The sequence below is a fragment of the Leptonychotes weddellii genome, chromosome 5 (assembly GCF_054177405.1).
Source record: "Leptonychotes weddellii isolate Sample4059 chromosome 5, ASM5417740v2, whole genome shotgun sequence".
NCBI lineage: Eukaryota > Metazoa > Chordata > Mammalia > Carnivora > Phocidae > Leptonychotes > Leptonychotes weddellii.
In genome coordinates, this window is record NC_138373.1 from 123,473,435 (window position 1) to 123,493,132 (window position 19,698).

A 19,698-nucleotide genomic window follows, 5' to 3' on the forward strand; every position below is an offset into this window, starting at 1 on the left:
ATGGGGTGGCTGGGTGATAGACATTGGGGAGGGTATGTGCTATGGTGAGTGCTGTGAATTGTGCAAGACTGTTGAATCACAGACCTGTACCTCTGAAACAAATAATACATTATATGTTAAAAAAAAAAAAAGAAGAAGATAGTAGGAAGGGAAAAATGAAGGGGGGGAAATCGGTGGGGGAGACAAACCATGAGAGACTATGGACTCTGAAAAACAAACTGAGGGTTCTAGAGGGGAGGGGGTGGGGGGATGGGTTAGCCTGGTGATGGGCATTAAAGAGGGCACATATTGAATGGAGCACTGGGTGTTATACGCAAACAGTGAGTCATGGAACACTATATCAAAAACTAATGATGTAATATATGGTGATTAATATAACATAATAAAATAAAAATTAAAAAATCTCTTACTGGCATTTGAATTAGTACTTTCAGCTTTTCACCTTTCATAAGAAACTATGTAGTTCGTGGTTAATAACTGCTTGTTGATCTTTTAGAATTTGGGATTATGAATGGACTCCATCCTCTATACTTTTTGACATCAGCATAATAGAGACGTTTGTGCACTGTACTCTGCAGATACGGCAGGGAAGGTAATTTATATTTGTGATTTAGTCAACCAGCTTATCATTGTTCCCTAACACCCCCCCAAATACAACTTTATAGAACTCAACCCATTTATAAGCTCAAATTTCTTCCCTCTGAGGTTTCTAGTAGAAATAAAGCTAATACAGGTGAAACAAACAAGAAAGACAAATAGTAAGTCATACGGTGAGGTCATAATTATAATAAAACATTCAGATGAACATATAAACATATTAAACTTCGTCTTAATATATGAAAAGAACCAAGGCATACTGGTGTTTCTGATTTGTCAAAAAACAGTCCATAAGTCCTCTAAATACTTAGGTTTTTTTTTTTTTTCCGAAGATACAGTGTATTTCCAAAGGTTTTCTTTATCTGGTTTCCTTCCCTTTTTTTTGAGATGAAATAAACTCCATTTCAGTTATTTTATTAGCTTGGATGAAGGTTTTTAGGATTCACATTATGAATTTTTTCATCTAAATTCAATATCTAGGTTGAATGCACCAGTTAGTAACAGAGGTAGGAGTGGAAATCATGACTCTGAAGTTATGATGAGATATTGGGTGTCATGGGAAGTTGGTTCCCTTCTCCCTCCTTACCATATGTAGGTTGATACCTGTGATCTCCAGTATATATCTGTCCTACTTGACTGTTCTTCCCTAGCCGCTACATCTATGTCATCTAATAAAAAATAATTTCAGATCCCAAATGCTCCAGTGTATCTATTCAACCTCATCTTTTATTCTTTTTCAGCTTATGTCTTGATTTCCAACTGGGCTGGTATCTTCAATCCTTCTATGCCTTTGCTCTCCCTTCTATATCTATTCAAAATTACCCATCTCTGGGGCACCTGGCTGGCCCAGGCAGTAGAGTATACAACCTTTGAACTCAGGGTTGTGAGTTCAAACACCACATTAGGTGTAGAGATTACTTAAAAATAAAATCTCTCTCTCTCTCTCTCTCTTTTTTTTTTTGGTGACAGTTGGGGGAAGGACAGAGGGAGAGAATCTTAAGCAGGCTCCCCACCCAGAGCAGAGCCTGACTTGGGGCTCAATCTCATGACCCTGAGATCACGACCTGAGCCGAAATCAAGAGTGGACACTTAACCAACTGAGCCACCCAGGTGCCCCAAAAATAAAATGTTAAAAAAAAGATTTAAAATTATCCATCTCTCAAACTCTGGTATAAGCTCTTTCCTTCTAGTCTGCACTGCCTGCCTGACCTTTACATGATTTTGTTTACTTGTTTTATTAATTCACCTCTGTCACCGTTTTTGCAAAATTAGAATCATTACATAGGTTTCTCCTTCTCTTGTATCTCCACTATGCCTTGCATCAAGTGATGGCTACTTTACTTTGTATACAGGACTATCCAAAAAATAATCTGAAAGTTGAATTATTTTGTAAGTGTTCTTAAACCATACTTCTGCAAATGAATGTGGATGGTATTATATTAAGCAATGGAAAATTCACAGGTGTTAAAAAATTTATCCAAGATTCTAATTTAAGCTTGTCTGAAATTAAAGTCTCTGCTACTAACATTAACCACATTGCTTAAAGATGTCTGTTAAATCTCACTATAGGAATTGTGTCTTAAATGATTCCAAACTGTTAGTTTAATATGAAGTATATGATGAATGAGCTTTTGGAGGTATTTTCCCAATGATCATGATATCATTGACATTGAATAGAGCTTTGTTGTCAGTATACTGTGAACTTTATTATAGAGTTACCCTGGGTATTTCCTTTGTATGTTCTTGTTAAAATTAGGTAAAAACCATGTATGTTTTTAAAGTTTCTCTAAAACAAAAACTGCTATGGTTGACCCATCATACAACTGTCTTTATGACCTATCTTTAAAATGATGAAGAAGATCCTATAATAGTTGCTTTCATGTTTCTAAAAGTCATTGATTTTAGAGATAAAAGTTAAAAAGATGTAAAACTACCTAAGTCTTTTCAGGGGAGCCATTTTTCACTTCCAAACTCTAACAATAAAAGTGAAAGATGAATAGTATCTTGCAATGTGTCTGAGCTATTTCTGCCCTGTGTGTGTGTGTGTGTGTGTGTGTGTGAATATATCTGAAGAGATTTGGGCTTTTACTCAAGTGACTATTATATTGGAAAATGGCATAATATAATTGAAAAGTGTGTAGTTTACATTTAAAAATGCCTTTTTAAAATACAACTGATTTACTAACCTAGTTAATTAAGAAGACTCTGCTGAGGATATGTACTTGAAGTGATAAAGATCATAGAAATAATATCTACTGGCTCTTATTGATGTTTTGACATTTTTAAAGGCTCTTTGAAGCTAAAACCTTAGTTTTATAAACTTAAAGTTGGCTTTAGAAGATGATTCTGATGGGTTCTTTAGAGGTGCATTATTGGCCCTTTCTTGCTAAAATAAATTGTTCTTTGATAAATGCTGACAATTTTTAAACTTTGGAAATTAATAATTCAGCAATTGATCCCATGATAAATCCCCATTACTCAGCAGGTTCAATTGACCAAAAACTTAACTCAAAATAAATGTTAAGTTAAAACAGTGTATTAATCATAGTATAGCCAGTAATTCATCTGTTAATGGGCTACATTTCTTGTTCAGTTTCTCCTTTTATTCCTTTCTGACTTTTCGTTTTAAACCTAGGCATCATATAAAGAAGTACTATCATGCTTAGTCCCTTCTCAAAATAGCTCTCATGCAAAGTTAAAGAGCAGTCATGATAGTAAGAAAGAAAATGGTACTACTTTAATTTTCCTAATATTTTTTAGCCTTCAGCATTCCTTCATTATTTTTCCAGCAAATATTCAAACTACTGTATACAAAGCATTAGGAATACAATAATGCACAAGATAAACCAGGACACAAATTCCACATAGCCTAGATTTTTGCAGGCTTTCCTGAATTCATGGAAATTTCACATTCAGGTTCAAGACTATTTTAAGTAACATTGCAAATTGGAACCTGTGTAAATTGGGAATTGAGAAGGCAGGGAGAGGTCAGCCCCATATGAAATAGTTGGCTTATATTGAAGGAGCATTGTAGTATATAAAATAAGTACATCTTTGAACATGTGCTCATGTTGGTATGACGGTATTTTTCTAACACAAAAAGGAAACTCACCCTTTAAAAGTGTTCATTATTTTCAAACTGTTTGATCCATATTCACTCGGGCCTTAAACCAAATTCTAAGGCTATTTCTCTCTAAGGACATGCAGACATTTTTTTTTCTCCTTGCTACATAGCACACAGAAGGTGTGTATTTGACTTTCACATATTGATTAAATATTAGCTGGTTAGTTGGTCAAATCCCCCAGAGAAACTTGTCAAATCATGTCTACTTCCTGCAATAATTTTCATTTGGTCACATTCTAGGTGGCTGGATTTTGTTCTGTTCCTCTTTATAGGCTGAGGAAGCACCTAGCAGATCCTTGGAGGAGGAATGAATAAATGAAAGAAGAAATTATTTAACAATAAACAATGAATATCATACATTGCATAACATTTTCTTTCTGTGGTTAAATCTGTTAGTTTTTTGTGAGAACAAGCAAATTCAGATATAGGTTTTATATGGTGCATTCTTATTCTTCTGTTATTTGACTGAAAATAAGCTAAAATTCAGGTTCTCAGGTACAGAGGTCTATGCATCTATCTTTTTCTCCATCCTATATGCTTATTGAGGACAAAATCCAATTTTTGTTTACCCTTTTATAACCTGCAATTAGTACTGAGCCTGGAATATAGAAGGTGCTCAATAAATCAAGAATGGAATAAAAGAACAGAAGGGTCATTTTAAGCTTTGATTAGGAAATCTAAAGTACTCAAAATCTAATAGTATATGAAGTTGTGATGGAAGTAATACAGCAAATCCTGATATATATCTGGAAATAAAACATACATCACTATAGTGTAAAGATTTGCAGGTCAGTGGAAAAGCTGTAGGGATTAGAGGCCATGAACTCTGTGCTTCAGTTTGTCAAAACAAAAGGACTCTAGGAATTAACAAAAACAAAACAAAAGGACAGCAGAGTATTAAATGGAAAAATAGACAAACTTTTTCTTTCCCAGTAAACATTCCCTACCCGAAATCATCTTTACTTTCATATTAGGAGATATATTAATTCTAGAGCATATTCAAAGAAAGGTTGTTTACTAACATGTGTCTTAAAAATAATAATCATTTTATTCCTATTTTATTTTTTAAGAAGTTCTAAAGTACCAGTTTGAATACAGAGGATTAGATGTTCATTCTGTCTCCCTTCATTGAAGAGTTTATTAAAAACACCAAAGAGAGGGCGCCTGGGTGGCTCAGTTGGTTAAGCGACTGCCTTCGGCTCAGGTCATGATCCTGGAGTCCCGGGATCGAGTCCCGCATCGGGCTCCCTGCTCAGCAGGGAGTCTACTTCTCCCTCTGACCCTCTTCCCTCTCGTGCTCTCTATCTCTCATTCTCTCTCTCTCAAATAAATAAATAAAATCTTTAAAAAAAAAACAAAACACCAAAGAGATAATTGTGAAGTCTTGAGTCAGCTGAGAATTTCCTTCTAACATGCAGCAATGAAGCTGGCTTGTCCTTGATCCCAAAAGTAATTCTAGAAGATACTAATTTCAAATGCTTATGTTTAACATTATGTCCAGGTTGTTAAGTAATGGAGTGTTTATTTTTAGTTGAAATGATTCAGTGGATGTAATATTATAACATTTTAATGAGAAGAAAATAATTCCCAAATCAAAAATTTGTACCTGATAAACTGCAATAATTACTGAGATGATTGCAAATTGCATATTTAAACTTTGAGGACTACGTTAATCTTGCCATATCATTATGAACATCCTAAAGTATTTAATTCTTTGAAGTCATAATTATAACACTTTGTAAATACATAATTATAAATGTGTCCTATTATATTCTTAAGAAAACTCAAGAATATGACCAAGATTGAAGAAAAAGTTAAAGTTTTTAATTGCCAGATTATAAAGCAGAAGCATATAACGCCTTTAGTGCCTTGCATATCAAAGGTATTAGAAAATATTTCTTGATATGATAGCATAATTGATATGATGGCAAAGTGTTCATGCTATGCATTTACATTGTCAATACCTTGCACACTGTATGAGACATCAGTTCCCGAGAGTCTTGCAAGTGATAACGGCTTCATAAGAAGGTAATTCAGTTGTTGGAAGTGCCTTCTGTAAACTTCCTCAATCAATTCAAACTCAAATCTTGATGGAAGAGTAAGGGTAAGAGAGAGAAAGAACATGAATGAATGTGGTTCATAAACATAAATGAAGTATTCCTGGTGTTCATTTCAGCACTCCCCTCAAAGAGCGCATCCTCTAGAGTGAGCACAGATGGGAGAGTTATATTTGTAGTTCATTTAGTCGTCGTTTCTGCTTGTCTTCCTTCTGCTGCGTGAGTCAAGCGGTGATTCTAGTATTAGACATAGTTTCCTTTCATGTATTTTAGCCACTCAGTAAAACTTAGATACTTCATATAGGGCTGAACTCAAGATTTTGCAGTATGTTGTAATGAGATTGAATGAGACCACCTAGGGAGGGGGTATGATAAAGAAAGGAAGATCAGTGGAAAGATTTTGGCTTAGGAATGGCAAAATCTGTACCTTTTGTCTCATTGGAATTCTCACTGAACTCAAACCAGTCTTTCATGTGTTAAGATTTGAAGAAAAAATTAACAAAGTATTTTATTTTCAGAAACTTTGTCTAAAAGATAAGCAGGGATTAGAGGGATTCTAATTGTTTAGCTTCCTGAGAATGAAATCCCCCAATCTTGTATAAACCTATTATTAATGTAAACAAGGGCTTTTGTGTATATATATATTTACAAAATGTTTCATGTAATCAAAAATCTGTCCATAACTACCTTCAAGCAGATCACATCCCAATGAAAAATATAGATAAATAAAATTAGCAATATTAATTTGATAAGAAAGTACTATAATGAAAATTATAAATATGTGAACTGGACACTCTCAGAATATAGGGGAAGGTCATTTGAAGATGGTTTTTGGGAAAGAAGACAATTTAACTGGGGACACATAACAGTCTGGAAAGAATGTAGTGTAGAGAAATGCATTAATGAATGCGTGAATTCATCAACCTGAGAGAACACTCTTTGTGCAAAGTAGCTCAACATGACTATATGCAAGGAAGCAATGGGGAACTAGGCTAAACCATGGACTTTAAAGTGTCTTTGTACCATGCTAAGTTTTACCAACCATGCTAAGTAATTTATTCTGGTTCTTTGGAGGATACATTGGAAACCCAGACCTGAAGCCGACATAGCAAATATGAGATGGCAGTAGGCTACTGGGAAGTGGTGAAATCATTAGTTAAGACAGTGGCAGTGGGGATAAAGAGGTACAGATGGGAGGAATACAAATCAGATTGAGCTTGATGACCAATTGGATATAGATTAAGGTTTTGCAAGATGGAGAACTCCAGGTTTTTGTCTTGGGCAGGCGCTTCCATGGTAGTACCCAGGATGGTCATGCAGGATTGTACAGGTTGTATACTACTCAAGTACACATGGCTGAATGACTGTGTAGCTGAAATCTAGACTACGCTACTTTCAAAGCCATGCTCCCATGGAACCATATAAAGACACTTGCTGTGCAAGCTATAGGCAGCCCTAGAAGGAACCCATATGAAAAATAGGAGATGGAGAAGATTGGAATAAACCCTACTGGTAAAATTCAGTGTTGATCCTAACATTTTAACTCATTTGGGCCTGAGAGGAGTATTTCATCTGTCTTATTCCTGAAGCTAACGGAAGCTGGTATTAAATTCACTAGAAAAGACATAAAATTCTCAAGATCAATTCTATGAATCGGCACCACATAGGATGTGCCCCAACCAATGATCCGACTTCCCCCATGCTTATAGAACAAAACCTGGTTCTCCTCCTTCGAGAAGAACAAGGAATAACATCACAACCTGTGTCACAGACTACCAGGAAAGGAGTTGTTTTTCTTCCCATCTTTACATCATTCTCTCTGTCAGACCCTTCTGTTTGCCTTCACCAAATCCTGGGAAGTTGATTTTCTGCTCTAGTGATAGAAATGCTCCCTTTTTGAGATGAAAGATTGCTCCAGTTGTCAAAGTCTTTTTTTTTTTCCTTAAGTCACATCTGGATATCACATCTTCTCTCCTGTTTATGTTTTGAGCCTTTTCAACTCCTATAAATCCACTAATTCTGGACTGTGCTAGGACTCAGCGACCTCTCTCTGGCTTGCTTCTTTTCTACCTGACTTTCTTCTTGGGTATGCCCTGACTCCACTTCGCTTGCCTGGGTGACAGATGATCTGTTGACCCACCACTTCTTCATCTTTTGAGCATCACCTTTTCTGAATCCTCACCTCCTGCTGGAAGGAACACAGATAAATCCGATCAGATGTTATGGTCCAGGATTAGCAACAAAAACCACTGGACTGAAATCTTCTGGAAGGAAGCAGACATCAAATGAAAGTTACTAAGCAGGGCTCAGAAACACAGAGAAAATGTGTGGGAAATATGACAGTAGCCTGGGAGGCACTGGCAACATTTCAGACCTGGAGAGAGTTTAGGCAAAGCATCAGCAATGGGTTGATGCCTGGGAAATCTCAGGGAACTAAGACACCTGGCCAAGGGCTTGTCGTCACCTCAGCCTTGCTTTCAAGTTTACTCCGTTCCCTGGTAAGGCAATTCAAGTGTCATTATTGCATTGTTTTCCTCCTATATCCATGCATACAATATAAGGAGACAGCAGTTAGCTGTTTGCAATAGGAAATATAAATGACCATTTTGAAAGTGTGCCAGACAGGATCTGCTGCAAGTTTTCATTGTTACTGCTGCCATCTGTTTTTTTTCAGTTGCTGCGATGTGAATTTCCTGGCAAATATCTCTCTAAATGTGAACTGTCTTTCACCCCCTTCCAGAGATCTTCACTCACTAGAGTGACTTTTTTAAGGAATGTTCTTTACCAAGGCAGTGTTCCCAATGTTTTAAGATGGAGGAATCAGGGATGTTTTTATATTACCTATTTTAGATATCTCAGAGCAAAAATATTTCTTTATTGTTAATAATATTTTTCTCTTAAAAATATTTTGGTGAATTCTTGTTACCTTAATGTAGGCTCTTTCAAGCAAGATAACACAGAACGGATTTGCATTTTCAACCTTGTTCACAGTTAGGTCTGTAGCTAAGTTGTTGAGCTTTATCTAAGCTCTTTTATTTCTACATAACGTTTCTCTTTTCATGCAACCTTGAAATTATAGTAATTTGGGTGCTTCTATTCTTCTGAAAGAAATAGCTAATGCCAAAAATATTTCAAGTGATAAAGAAGGTTTTTGAAAGGGGAGACAATTTAGCTGAGGATTAATAGCTATGATTGCTATTTATTAAGTAAAATGCCTGTAGCTAAATGTTCAGATATCGAAAAAATAGTCTGAGTTCTCAAAAGGAAGAATTACACATTTTCCACAGTAAAGCAAAAGTCACATCCTTATACTATCATACTGATTTCTATATTCTCAATATCTGCCACAGTGAAACCATTCAATAACTGTTTCATACACTACTGGGTATAACTATGCATGGTAATAATTTTTTAGAATAATAACTAATTTCTGTAATTTTGAGAAGGTTTTTAAAAGGCTTGAATTCTTAGTTAAATACATATTTTTAAGTTGTAGTCTGCCTTAAAAACTTCTGAACATCATTATAAAAGTTAAAGCAGCATTGTATTACTAAAGAAATCAATAAATAGGTCAGTGGAATGTATTTGATAATCATTAAAAAATACCCTGGTATGTCTCATATATTAAGAATTGATAAGTGAACCATAATAATAAGTAGAAAGAAATAGTTATCAGAGTTTCTCACCTTACCACAAAAATGGAATATCAGAGAAGGGAAAGGAAGAGAAATCAAATTATATATGCAAAATTTCTTGGGAGAAGATATTATAGAACCAAGATTCATGGAGTTGGCTAAAATATTTTTGAAACTTATATATTAAAATATCCAAAAAAGTAAAAAAAAATGATGAATAAATTATCACTAATAAAAGTAAAAGCCAAGAAATAGAAGGGAAAAATATTTGAAACAATTTATATATATATAAATCTAATAAAAATAAGTTAAACTGTTAAAAAATACACAAAGGACATAGGCAATTTATGGGTATAAAAATAGCCAATAAACCTATAGAAAATTTAATCTCACAATTTTTTTTTTAAATTTTTTTTTTAAAGATTTTATTTATTTATTTGAGAGAGAGAATGAGAGACAGAGAGCTTGAGAGGGAGGAGGGTCAGAGGGAGAAGCAGACTCCCTGCCGAGCAGAGAGCCTGATGCGGGACTCGATCCCGGGACTCCAGGATCATGACCTGAGCCGAAGGCAGTCGCTTAACCAACTGAGCCACCCAGGCGCCCCTAATCTCACAATTTAATCAACGTAGATTGAGCAATTTTCAAATTACTGAAGAAAACCAAGTTACCTGAAACTACCTAGGATTTGGTAGGTTTAGCACTGTTGCTGACTGGCAAGAATAGAAAATGATGTGTTCTTCAGCTGTTAGGCTGCATCTGCAGTATTTCAAATGTTTATATCCTCTGAATCACTAATTCTCTTTCTAGGAATTTATGCTGGGAAAATAATCTTGAATGTAACCTTTTATGTAAACAGAAATGTACAAAGGTATTCATTGCAGTATTACTTAGAAGAGTAAGAAAATTATAAAGTATTTCATATTTCCTAAAACAGAAATGGCTAAATATATAATAATTCGTGTGATATCATTATGTCAGAAAGATTTTAAGGACATTAAAAATCACGACAATGTCATAAAAAATAAGTGAATAATGAGTAACGGACACATAATCAGCAAGGTCTCAACCGGGTAAGTTGGTATCTGTTCATATAATGCATCCAGAAAATGAATGGACAGAAATCATCAAAATGTTAATGGTGATCACTTCTGGGTGAGATTGCAGATGATTTCTCTGTCTCTTTTATATATGTATGGACTGCCTAGTTTTCCACAATGAGCACATATTAGCTTTTAAATTAATATAAGATATTTAAGGATGCCGATGGACCTTAATGAATCCTTGAGTTAACTTTCATGTCATATGTTATAGTCTCAGCTTATCACTAACAGAAACTTTTAAATAAACTTGTACCTATTCCAACCATATAACAGCATCATGAAAATGAACACTGGAAGAAGCTAGCAAAATTACAATAAGCATTGTTATAGTAATGTGTTTCAGCAAAGTAATTTAATTTTAAGTAAGATCATTTTATCTCTTGTGATTTCAGCTCATATTATAATAAAAACAAAAATAGATGTTTCTTATCTGCCTCAGATATCATTAAAACATAAAAATCTGCCTGACTGCATAAATTCATTTCACGCTAACATCCTTCATCACATTTAACCGAATCTACCTAGGGCTTTCTTTTATAAAGAACAAGGGCTTTTCATTTTTCATTTATCTTACTTTATCTGATGCTATAATAGAATAAATCTTCATTATTTGTTTTCTAGAGAAAAGAAAAGGGAATGAAAAGTTCAGTGCATGGAGTTTATTGATTGCTCTCCTTACCCAAAACTCACATGGTATTAATGTAGTCTCTATAAATGGTTCATGGATAAATACATAGCATTTTGTGCATACTAAAAATAATGAAAATGGAAAGATTTTAACTTTATGTTTACATGAATTGCCAGTTTATCGAGAGCTATACACTTAAATTATGATACAGTAAACTCCTAACAGTTTCCCTTGGTATGTGAAACTAATGTTACTAAGTGCAAACTGACTTTGGGATTAAAATTATGTTTTGAATCCTATCGATGAATTCTTTACTTTTCCAAAAATGCATTCATGCCTCTATTGACAGTGGAAAGAACGCAAGAGATCTCAAGTCTTTTTTTTTTTCCTCTTTTACACATTCCAACTAAAAGAAAACTAAAAAAATCTCTACTCGTGGAATGCTTCTGACACCAAATGTTTGGGGCTTTTCCCACAGTAACCAATTCTCTCACCCCAGCTGCCTGTCCTACAATTTAATTCAACCCATTTCTGGCACTGACTACCTGGAGTTGAGCATCAGATCCCATAAGTTAAGGGCTCAGTCCCATAAGACTTCCCGCACTTCAGATGCCAATTGCAAGACTAAGCCTCCTGTATTTTTGACTTACCGGCTATAAATTGGGCATTCCCATGACTCCCTCCACATTTGATAATTTGCTAAAATGCCTCACAAAACTCAGGGTAGCACCTATTTACATTTACTGATTTATTATAAAGAATATGATAAAAGATACTGAACATCATCTGAACAGCCCATCGTGGAGGTGCATAGGGCAAAATATAGAGAAGGAGCATAGAACTTCCATGCCCTCTCCCAGGCACACCAGGCTACCAACACCTCCATGTGTTCACCATCCTGGAAGCTCTCCAAACCTTGTAATTTATGGATTTTTATGGAAGCTTCATCACATAGGCATGATGCATTATTAACTGAGTCTTCTGCCTCTCTCCCATCCCAGAGGATAGAGGTGTGGGATAAATTGATAAATGATCTAGTCTTATATGGTCACAAAGTAAGGCCTGAACTGTAATTCATTCACTCATTCTAACACTTAAATGTGCAAATGATTATGAATTGGGGTAAAAAAAAATGAGTGGGCTATCTGGAGCCAATCAAGAGTTCCCTCATTAGAACAAAAGATGCTCCTATCACTCAGGAAATTCCAAGAGATTTAGGAGCCCCATGTTAGGTACTGGGGTTGAAGACCAAATATTAGAACAAGAGATGATCTTAGTACCCTTATCACTCAAGAAATTATAAAAGTTTTAGGAGCTCTGTCTCAGGAATCCAAGAAAGAGACCAAATATATATTTATTATTATGTCACACCAACCAAGAGCAAATCCTACCATTTCTACCTCCGAATATATCTTGAAAGTGCCTTCTTTTAATTTAAGTGTATCCCCTGGTCAGAAACAAGAATGTCACAATAGCTTCCTCATTGAGCTTCCTGCTTCCACTCTTCCTTACCTCCAATACATTCATAATACTAAAATACTTTTTAAAATATATATCCTCATGTCATTTTACCACTTAAAACTATTGGATGAGTTTTTATTGTGCCTCTAAGGAAGTCAAATTTCTCCACATTGTCTGTAAGATTCCCTCAGGGGCTAGCCCTGCCTACTTTTGCAATCTCAGAACTTCCACATTTCCTCTTGCCTGCTGTACCTTGACCTTTGTTGCTTCCGGGTCTTGACACTTGTTGTTTCCTCTTCCTTTAATGCTCTCTCCTCCACCACTTTCACAGATGGCCTCTCTTCACCCTTCGCTTGTCTGCATAATGCTTATTTAAAATTACCTCCTCAAAGAGATGGTTCTTTCTTCACCCAAACTTAGCAGCTCCCTCTCACTGGTTTTTCTCTCACTTTTTCCCATGGATTTTTTTACTACAATTCAAAATTATTTGTCCATTTAAGGGTTGGGATGAGTGAATGAATCAGATGAAGGCTATAGATTGTGACTATGTAAGACTAGATCATTTCTTGATTTATTTCGCAAATGTGGAGAACCTGTCATGGGCCAGATGCCAACCTGGGCACGGGACTCCCAGAGACAAGCCACTCGCTTTGCCCTCAACCATGATCCTGTGGCTAACATAGCTTTGTGAGCCGATAAACTGCAGTACAATGGAAGCGTGCTAGTAGTAAACACAGACGTGGAAGAATTAGTTTCCTTGGATTTCATGAGAGGATTCATAGAGAAAAGGACATTTCAACTGGATTCTAAACCTGCTACTCAAACTCTACTATATTGCATAGTTAATGAACACTGGCAGGATGAAACACCTTTGAAGGTGAGACAGCCTGGGTGGCTCAGTCAGTTAAGCGTCTGCCTTCAGCTCAGGGCATGGTCCCAGAGTCCTAGGATCAAGTCCCACAGTGGGTTCCTTGCTCAGCGGGGGGAAGCCTGCTTCTCCCTCTGCCTCCCGCTCCCCCTGCTTGTGCTCTCTCTCTCTGACAAATAAATGGATGAAATCTTTAAAAAAAAAAAAAAAAAAAAGAAAAGAGAAACACTGGGGCGCCTGGGTGGCTCAGTTGGTTAAGCAACTGCCTTCGGCTCAGGTCATGATCCCGGAGTCCCGGGATCGAGTCCCGCATCAGGTTCCCTGCTCAGCAGGGAGTCTGCTTCTCCCTCTGACCCTCCTCCCTCTCATGCTCTCTGTCTCTCATTCTCTCTCTCGCAAATAAATAAAATCTTAAAAAAAAAATTAAAAAAAAAAAAGAAAAGAAAAACACTTTTGAAGGTATAAGCTAAAACTAAAAAAAAAAAAAATCCTGCAATTAAAAACCATATATATTTTATAATTTGAGGAGAATACATACATTCCTCATGACCTGAGCCACAATCAAGGTCAGACACTTAACAAACTGAGCCACCCAGGCTCCCCAAAAGAATATTTTTAACATAAAATTATAAAATTGTTTTTAACAAGTTGGTGTTGTTATATACTTAGGTTTTTCCAATACAGAAGTCTCTTTTAATGATTTGCTCTTTTTTTCTTGATAATAAAATATTTTTCCAGGAAAATGCTGAATAAATCTTTGCTGAAATACACTCCATTGCTTTCTGCCAATGACCCTGAAGTAATACAGAATTTATACTTCAGTAGTTGCAATGCTCAAACTTGACAGGTAGTGCATTGTGTTTGATGATTTAAAAAAAAAAAAAAAGTATGGCATAAGTCTAAGTGGTTTTGTGTTTATTTAGTTTTGAGAGAAATTAATTGATTTAACATATTGGTGCCAAAGCACAAAGTCTAGACAGCTGATTCTTCATATTTTTAAAATTATTATTGCAGATGTCATTGTGTCTAAATATATATATTTAAAGCTATCTGTATCTCCTTATGTGTATTATTTAAATTGCCATAAATAATGGAAATACAAAACAAAGCTATCCTGGAATAGGATAATTTTTAAAGTGGTGCTTTCATTTTGTTATGCAAATGTTGTCTACTATTCCCTTAGAAAGAATGAACTTATCCAGAACTTTTTACACAACATTCTCGTAATTGGAATTGAATTAGGGTTGGAAAACTACTTCTAGAGGAATCGGTAGTAATATGCATGTTCATTTATTTCATTAATGGAATATTTAATGAGCTATCAAATTGAGATTGAGGTTACTATTGAATGCCTGAAGTACAGGAATTATTTATTGAAAGAAAACCTCTGTTTTACTTGTTCATGTAGAAGTAGGAGAGTTGACCTGGCAATATGAACTATTATTGTAGAGCCTGGCTGAGTACCTGTTACATGAACTGCTACTACACCAAAAATAGGACTGTGTTGAAAACTAGCCTTTTCCTCTGGAATTAGTTTTAAATCTGCAAACTTATTTTAACTGTTGGTTGGGCATCTGACTCTTGATTTCAGCTCGGGTCATGATCTCAGGGTTGTGAGATTGAGCCCCGTGTTGGGCTCTGTGCTGGGCATGGAGTTTGCTTAAGAGTCTCTTTCCCTTTCCCCTGCTCTCTCTCTCTCTAATAATAATAATAATAATTTAGTCAATATTTCAGAATTCTTCATTATAAAAAGCAGGAAGAAAAAGAAGACGTTGAATATATAATACATTTGTTTTCAAGCAGGTCTACTTCTGCTTGAATCCAGAGGTGCATATGGAGGTCCCAGCTTCAAATGCATGACCAGATAAATAAAATAGATCCCTAGCCCCGTTGAGTTATTGAACATTTAAATACACACCATAAAAGGTATGCCAAAAAATCATTCTATTCTTGGAATAGTTAGTTATCTAGTGTATACCTAAATTGTAATTTGCCAACAGGCTAACTGGCTACATTTTTGGTTTTTAACAGAGTAATAATTTTTTCCCTACAGTTCTGAGTTTCGATATAAGCGTCAAGTCATGTATGGCCACTACAAATCTTGGCATACTTCTGACCACTGGCCATCGCTGATCATCCTACATATCTGTTGTTTTGCCTGTTCTAAAATGTCACATAAGTAGAATATATGAGAATGTTCTTAACAGTTTTATTCATAGTATTTAAAAACTGGAAACAATCCAATGTGTAAATGCAATCTATGTGGATAAGATCCACAGATTTGTAATGTACTGAGCTGTCCTAGATTGTTGAGAAAAATTTAGCAGAGTGACAGATCTGTAACTTGGAGGAGAAAAAGAGTTCCCCTTTTATAAAGAATATCATCAAGAATTCTTAACACATCTTAATGAAATTAAAAATGAAAGGATGAAGAAAATATATTGATGAGGCTTGAGACCTCAGAGTTATGTGAGTAAATTATCTTTTTTTTTCAGTAAAAAACCCTATTTTTATGAAGCTTTTTCAACTGAAGTGTCCCATAATAAACAAGATTAATTGCATCCTAGCCAGGGAGAATTCTGGTATCCACAGAATCAAAGATGAAAGTCAAAAATCACAGGATAGATTAGGAAAATAATGTCATCAATCAAAATTTGTCCCTTTAAGTTTGTTTAGCAAAGAAATATATTGAACAAATTTTTCTCAAAGTCTACATTTATTATTGGATTCAATTTAACTTAACATTACTGGATAGAAGCAGCATTTTCAAAAGTAAAATTGTTTCATTATTTAACAAACACCTACTAGTCATCTATTTAGCAGTAGACACCATGGTATATGCTAGGATTATAAAGATAAATCAAATACAACCCCTGACTTCAGGTAATCCAGATGATGATCGAGGATATAGAAAGGCACAAAAAATGGATATAACAGGTGATAAATGCGACAATACAGCATAAATCAATTCATGGATTTATTGACCTTTCTAAAAGCAGTTTCAGTATTAGGAGGAAGATTTTGGAATCCAGAGGAAGAAGAGAGAAATAATGCTTGATTTTAAAATTTGAGGAAAATTACGGTTTTTTGAAGTTTTAATTTTAATTCCAGTTAGTTAACATACAGTGGTACATTAGTTTCAGGTGTACAGTACATGATTCAACACTTCCATACATCACCTGCTGCTCATCACAAGTGTCCTTGTTACTCCTCATCACCTGTTTCATGCGTACCCCTATCCACCTCCCCTCTGATAACCATCAGTTTGCTCTCTATAGTTAAAAGTCTGTTTCATGGTTTGTCTGTCTCTAATCTCTCTCTCTTTTCCCCCTTTGCTCATTTGTTTTGTCTCTTAAAGTCCACATATGAGTGAAATCATACGGTATTTGTCTTTCTCTGACTTATTTTACTTGGCGTAGGGTAGCTCTATTTTTAACTCTTTGAGGAACCTCCATACTGTTTTCCAGAGTGGCTGCACCAGTTTGCATTCCCACCAACAGTGCACGAGGGTTCCTTTTTCTCCACATCCTTGTCAAAACTTGTTGTTTCTTGTGTTGTTGATTTTAGCCATTCTAACAGGTATGAGGTGATATCTCATTGTAGTTTTGATATGCATTTCCCTGATGATAAGTGATGATGAGCATCTTTTTATGTCTTTGTTGGCCATCAGCATGTCTTCTTTGGAGAAATGTCTCTTCACATCTTCTGCCCACTTTTAATTGGATTATGCTATCAGTCGCTAATATTACAAACAAAATATACAGCTAGGGAGGGATCATTATTAACACTATTTGCTATAAATTCAAATTTTATTTTCTTCTTGATAATTGCATTTCTTATTGGTTTCATATGTGATCTCAGCATATCACTATTATTTTGAATTTATGATACAACTCATAAAGCACACATACCAGAGTAGGCAAACTATCAGTTCACCACTCTTCCTCTGTGGTTTGCTTATGCTTTCATTAAGGATATTCTCTTAATGTATGGATTGTTTGCACTAGGTTTTTAATGGCACTTATCCATTTTATGAAGCTTAACTTTTGTCTGTATCTAATATATGTATCCCATGTGCATGAATTTGTTTAACCGAGCACAGGTAAGCAGCAGTACATCACAATAGACTGAGAACCAGCCAGTAAATGAGAGAACTGTGTCCCACCCCTTTGAACTGTGAAGCTGCCATTCTCATTCAAGTTACCCTGCTTATCCTATGTTACTTCTGCATCATCTGACGCACTGACTAAATGAGAGTGCACACATTAGCCTGTACATGAATATTAATATAGCCTATTTTATTTTTTCTTCTTTAGATTAAAAACAAATATATTCAGAATTTCAAATATTTTTTCTTATGCCCCGGTGGATTGCCTTGTTCCTCCTGTGAGGCAGGTGAATTCTATTTTGGAATCTATGGCTCTGATAAAGAGAAGTCTCTGAAGAAGCGAAGTGAGATGGCCCGATGTGAATTTTTGATCATTTTCATCACTGACCCAAATTTAGCAATAAAGTTGTATTGAGAAAGACTAAAGTCAGGAAGGCCAAATAAGAGGTTATTCTTTATTGTCCAGGCCAGAAACTGTGAGGTATGGCAGGAGTGATGATACAATAGAAATGAAACTCAAAGTTCAAGAGTTGGTGAATCATTAGTAGCTACTAAGGTAGGAGAAAGAACGAAGAATGACTTTCTGATTCCTAACTAAAGAACAGCTGTTGGTTTTGTTTTTTTTTTTAACTTTCAGAACAAAGAATGAATTCTTATATGCTATGTTGTTTTATCCGGGGATGGGGGGGGGGGAAGGGGGAAGTCATTGGTGGTTTTATTCTTTCCTGATACCATGCAGTATCTGTAGCAATGTTTTCATTCATTTTATAGATACTCCCCTGGAGCCTAGACCTGCACTAGACACTGATTCTTTGCAAATATCAGATAAGGTTATCCTCAGGCCTGCATTCAATTCTTATTTAGTATGATTTTCCTAAAATGGAAAGTCAATACTTTTTCATCATGAGAGTAAAAAAATGAGGATTATCTTCCCAATACATGATAAATGTTACATGGAAATATAGGCGACTTGTCTTGTGCATCCTGTGTTTGGTTCATTGATGCTGTGTGTCTTGCCTTTAGCTGGGATGACAGCAGCTCTGTGAGTAGTGGTCTCAGTGACACCCTTGATAACATCAGCACCGACGACCTGAACACCACGTCCTCGGTCAGCTCTTACTCCAACATCACTGTCCCCTCCAGGAAGAGCACCCAGGTGAGAATTGCCTGCTTTCTTTCTCCAGTGCTTCTCCCGGGTTTTTTCCTCAAACTATTTTATCTTAGATTAAAATATAGCACGGCCTCTGAATCTGATATAATTGTATAAACAGAAGCAGCTTGTGTATGTGTATTTTTTTCTATTGATTACAAGCCAACCCAGAAAGACTTATTGTACCATATCTCTTTTTATAACATTGATATTTTTAACCCTGAAAATTATTTTAATAGTCTCATTTTAGATAGTTCTTGATTAATTTTATATTGATCTCTGAAATAAATTACTACATCTCTTGAGAAATGGTAAATCAAGAATGAATATTAGATAATTAAGTTTTATCTTGTCCTCCTTTCCCTTGTTAAATTTGACATAGAAAATTCCTTCTGCTATATAGTATTTAATTGGGGTTTTCTGCACATATTTATTCTGACATTCTCTAATATGTGCAAGTGAGAATTATGTGGCTAAAATTAATGAAACTTAAATGAAGACATAGATAAAAATAGGAGTCTTTGGAATTCTTTTCAAATATAAATCAGTGCTGCTTTTTTTTTTTTTTAACCAGTTATCTGAAGGTACATTCCAAGACCTGTTCACACTTTATAGACTTTTCTGCCCAAAGTTTCTTTGTAATATTTTCCTCATAGCTGAAGACAGATTCAGAGAAACGTTCTACAACAGACGAGACGTGGGATACTACTGAGGAGCTGAAAAAAACAGAAGAGGACTTCGACAGCCATGGGGATGGCGCTGGCAAGTGGAAGGGTGTTTCCTCCGGACTTCCTGAAGACCCCGAGAAGACAGGGCAGAAAGCTTCCCTGTCCATCTCACAGACAGGTTCCTGGAGGAGGGGCATGTCTGCCCAAGGAGGAGCGCCATCTAGACAGAAACCTGGAACGAGTGCACTCAAGACCCCGGGTAGGCTTGTCACTTCACAGCTGTTATGCAAAAGTGTTTTAAT

The 19,698-nt window shown here is 35.6% G+C and overlaps 1 protein-coding gene across 10 annotated transcripts in view; it reads left to right on the forward strand.

Annotated features, from left to right (window-relative positions):
• Positions 1–19,698, forward strand: part of NAV3 (neuron navigator 3) — a 773,874-nt gene that overhangs the window by 663,022 nt on the left and 91,154 nt on the right. For all 10 annotated transcript variants that reach the window (XM_081822104.1, XM_081822099.1, XM_081822101.1 and 7 more), the window contains 2 exons: positions 18,602–18,734; positions 19,385–19,655. In XM_081822104.1, the coding sequence (XP_081678230.1) occupies positions 18,602–18,734; positions 19,385–19,655 (404 nt within the window). The remainder of the gene's footprint in view (positions 1–18,601; positions 18,735–19,384; positions 19,656–19,698) is intronic.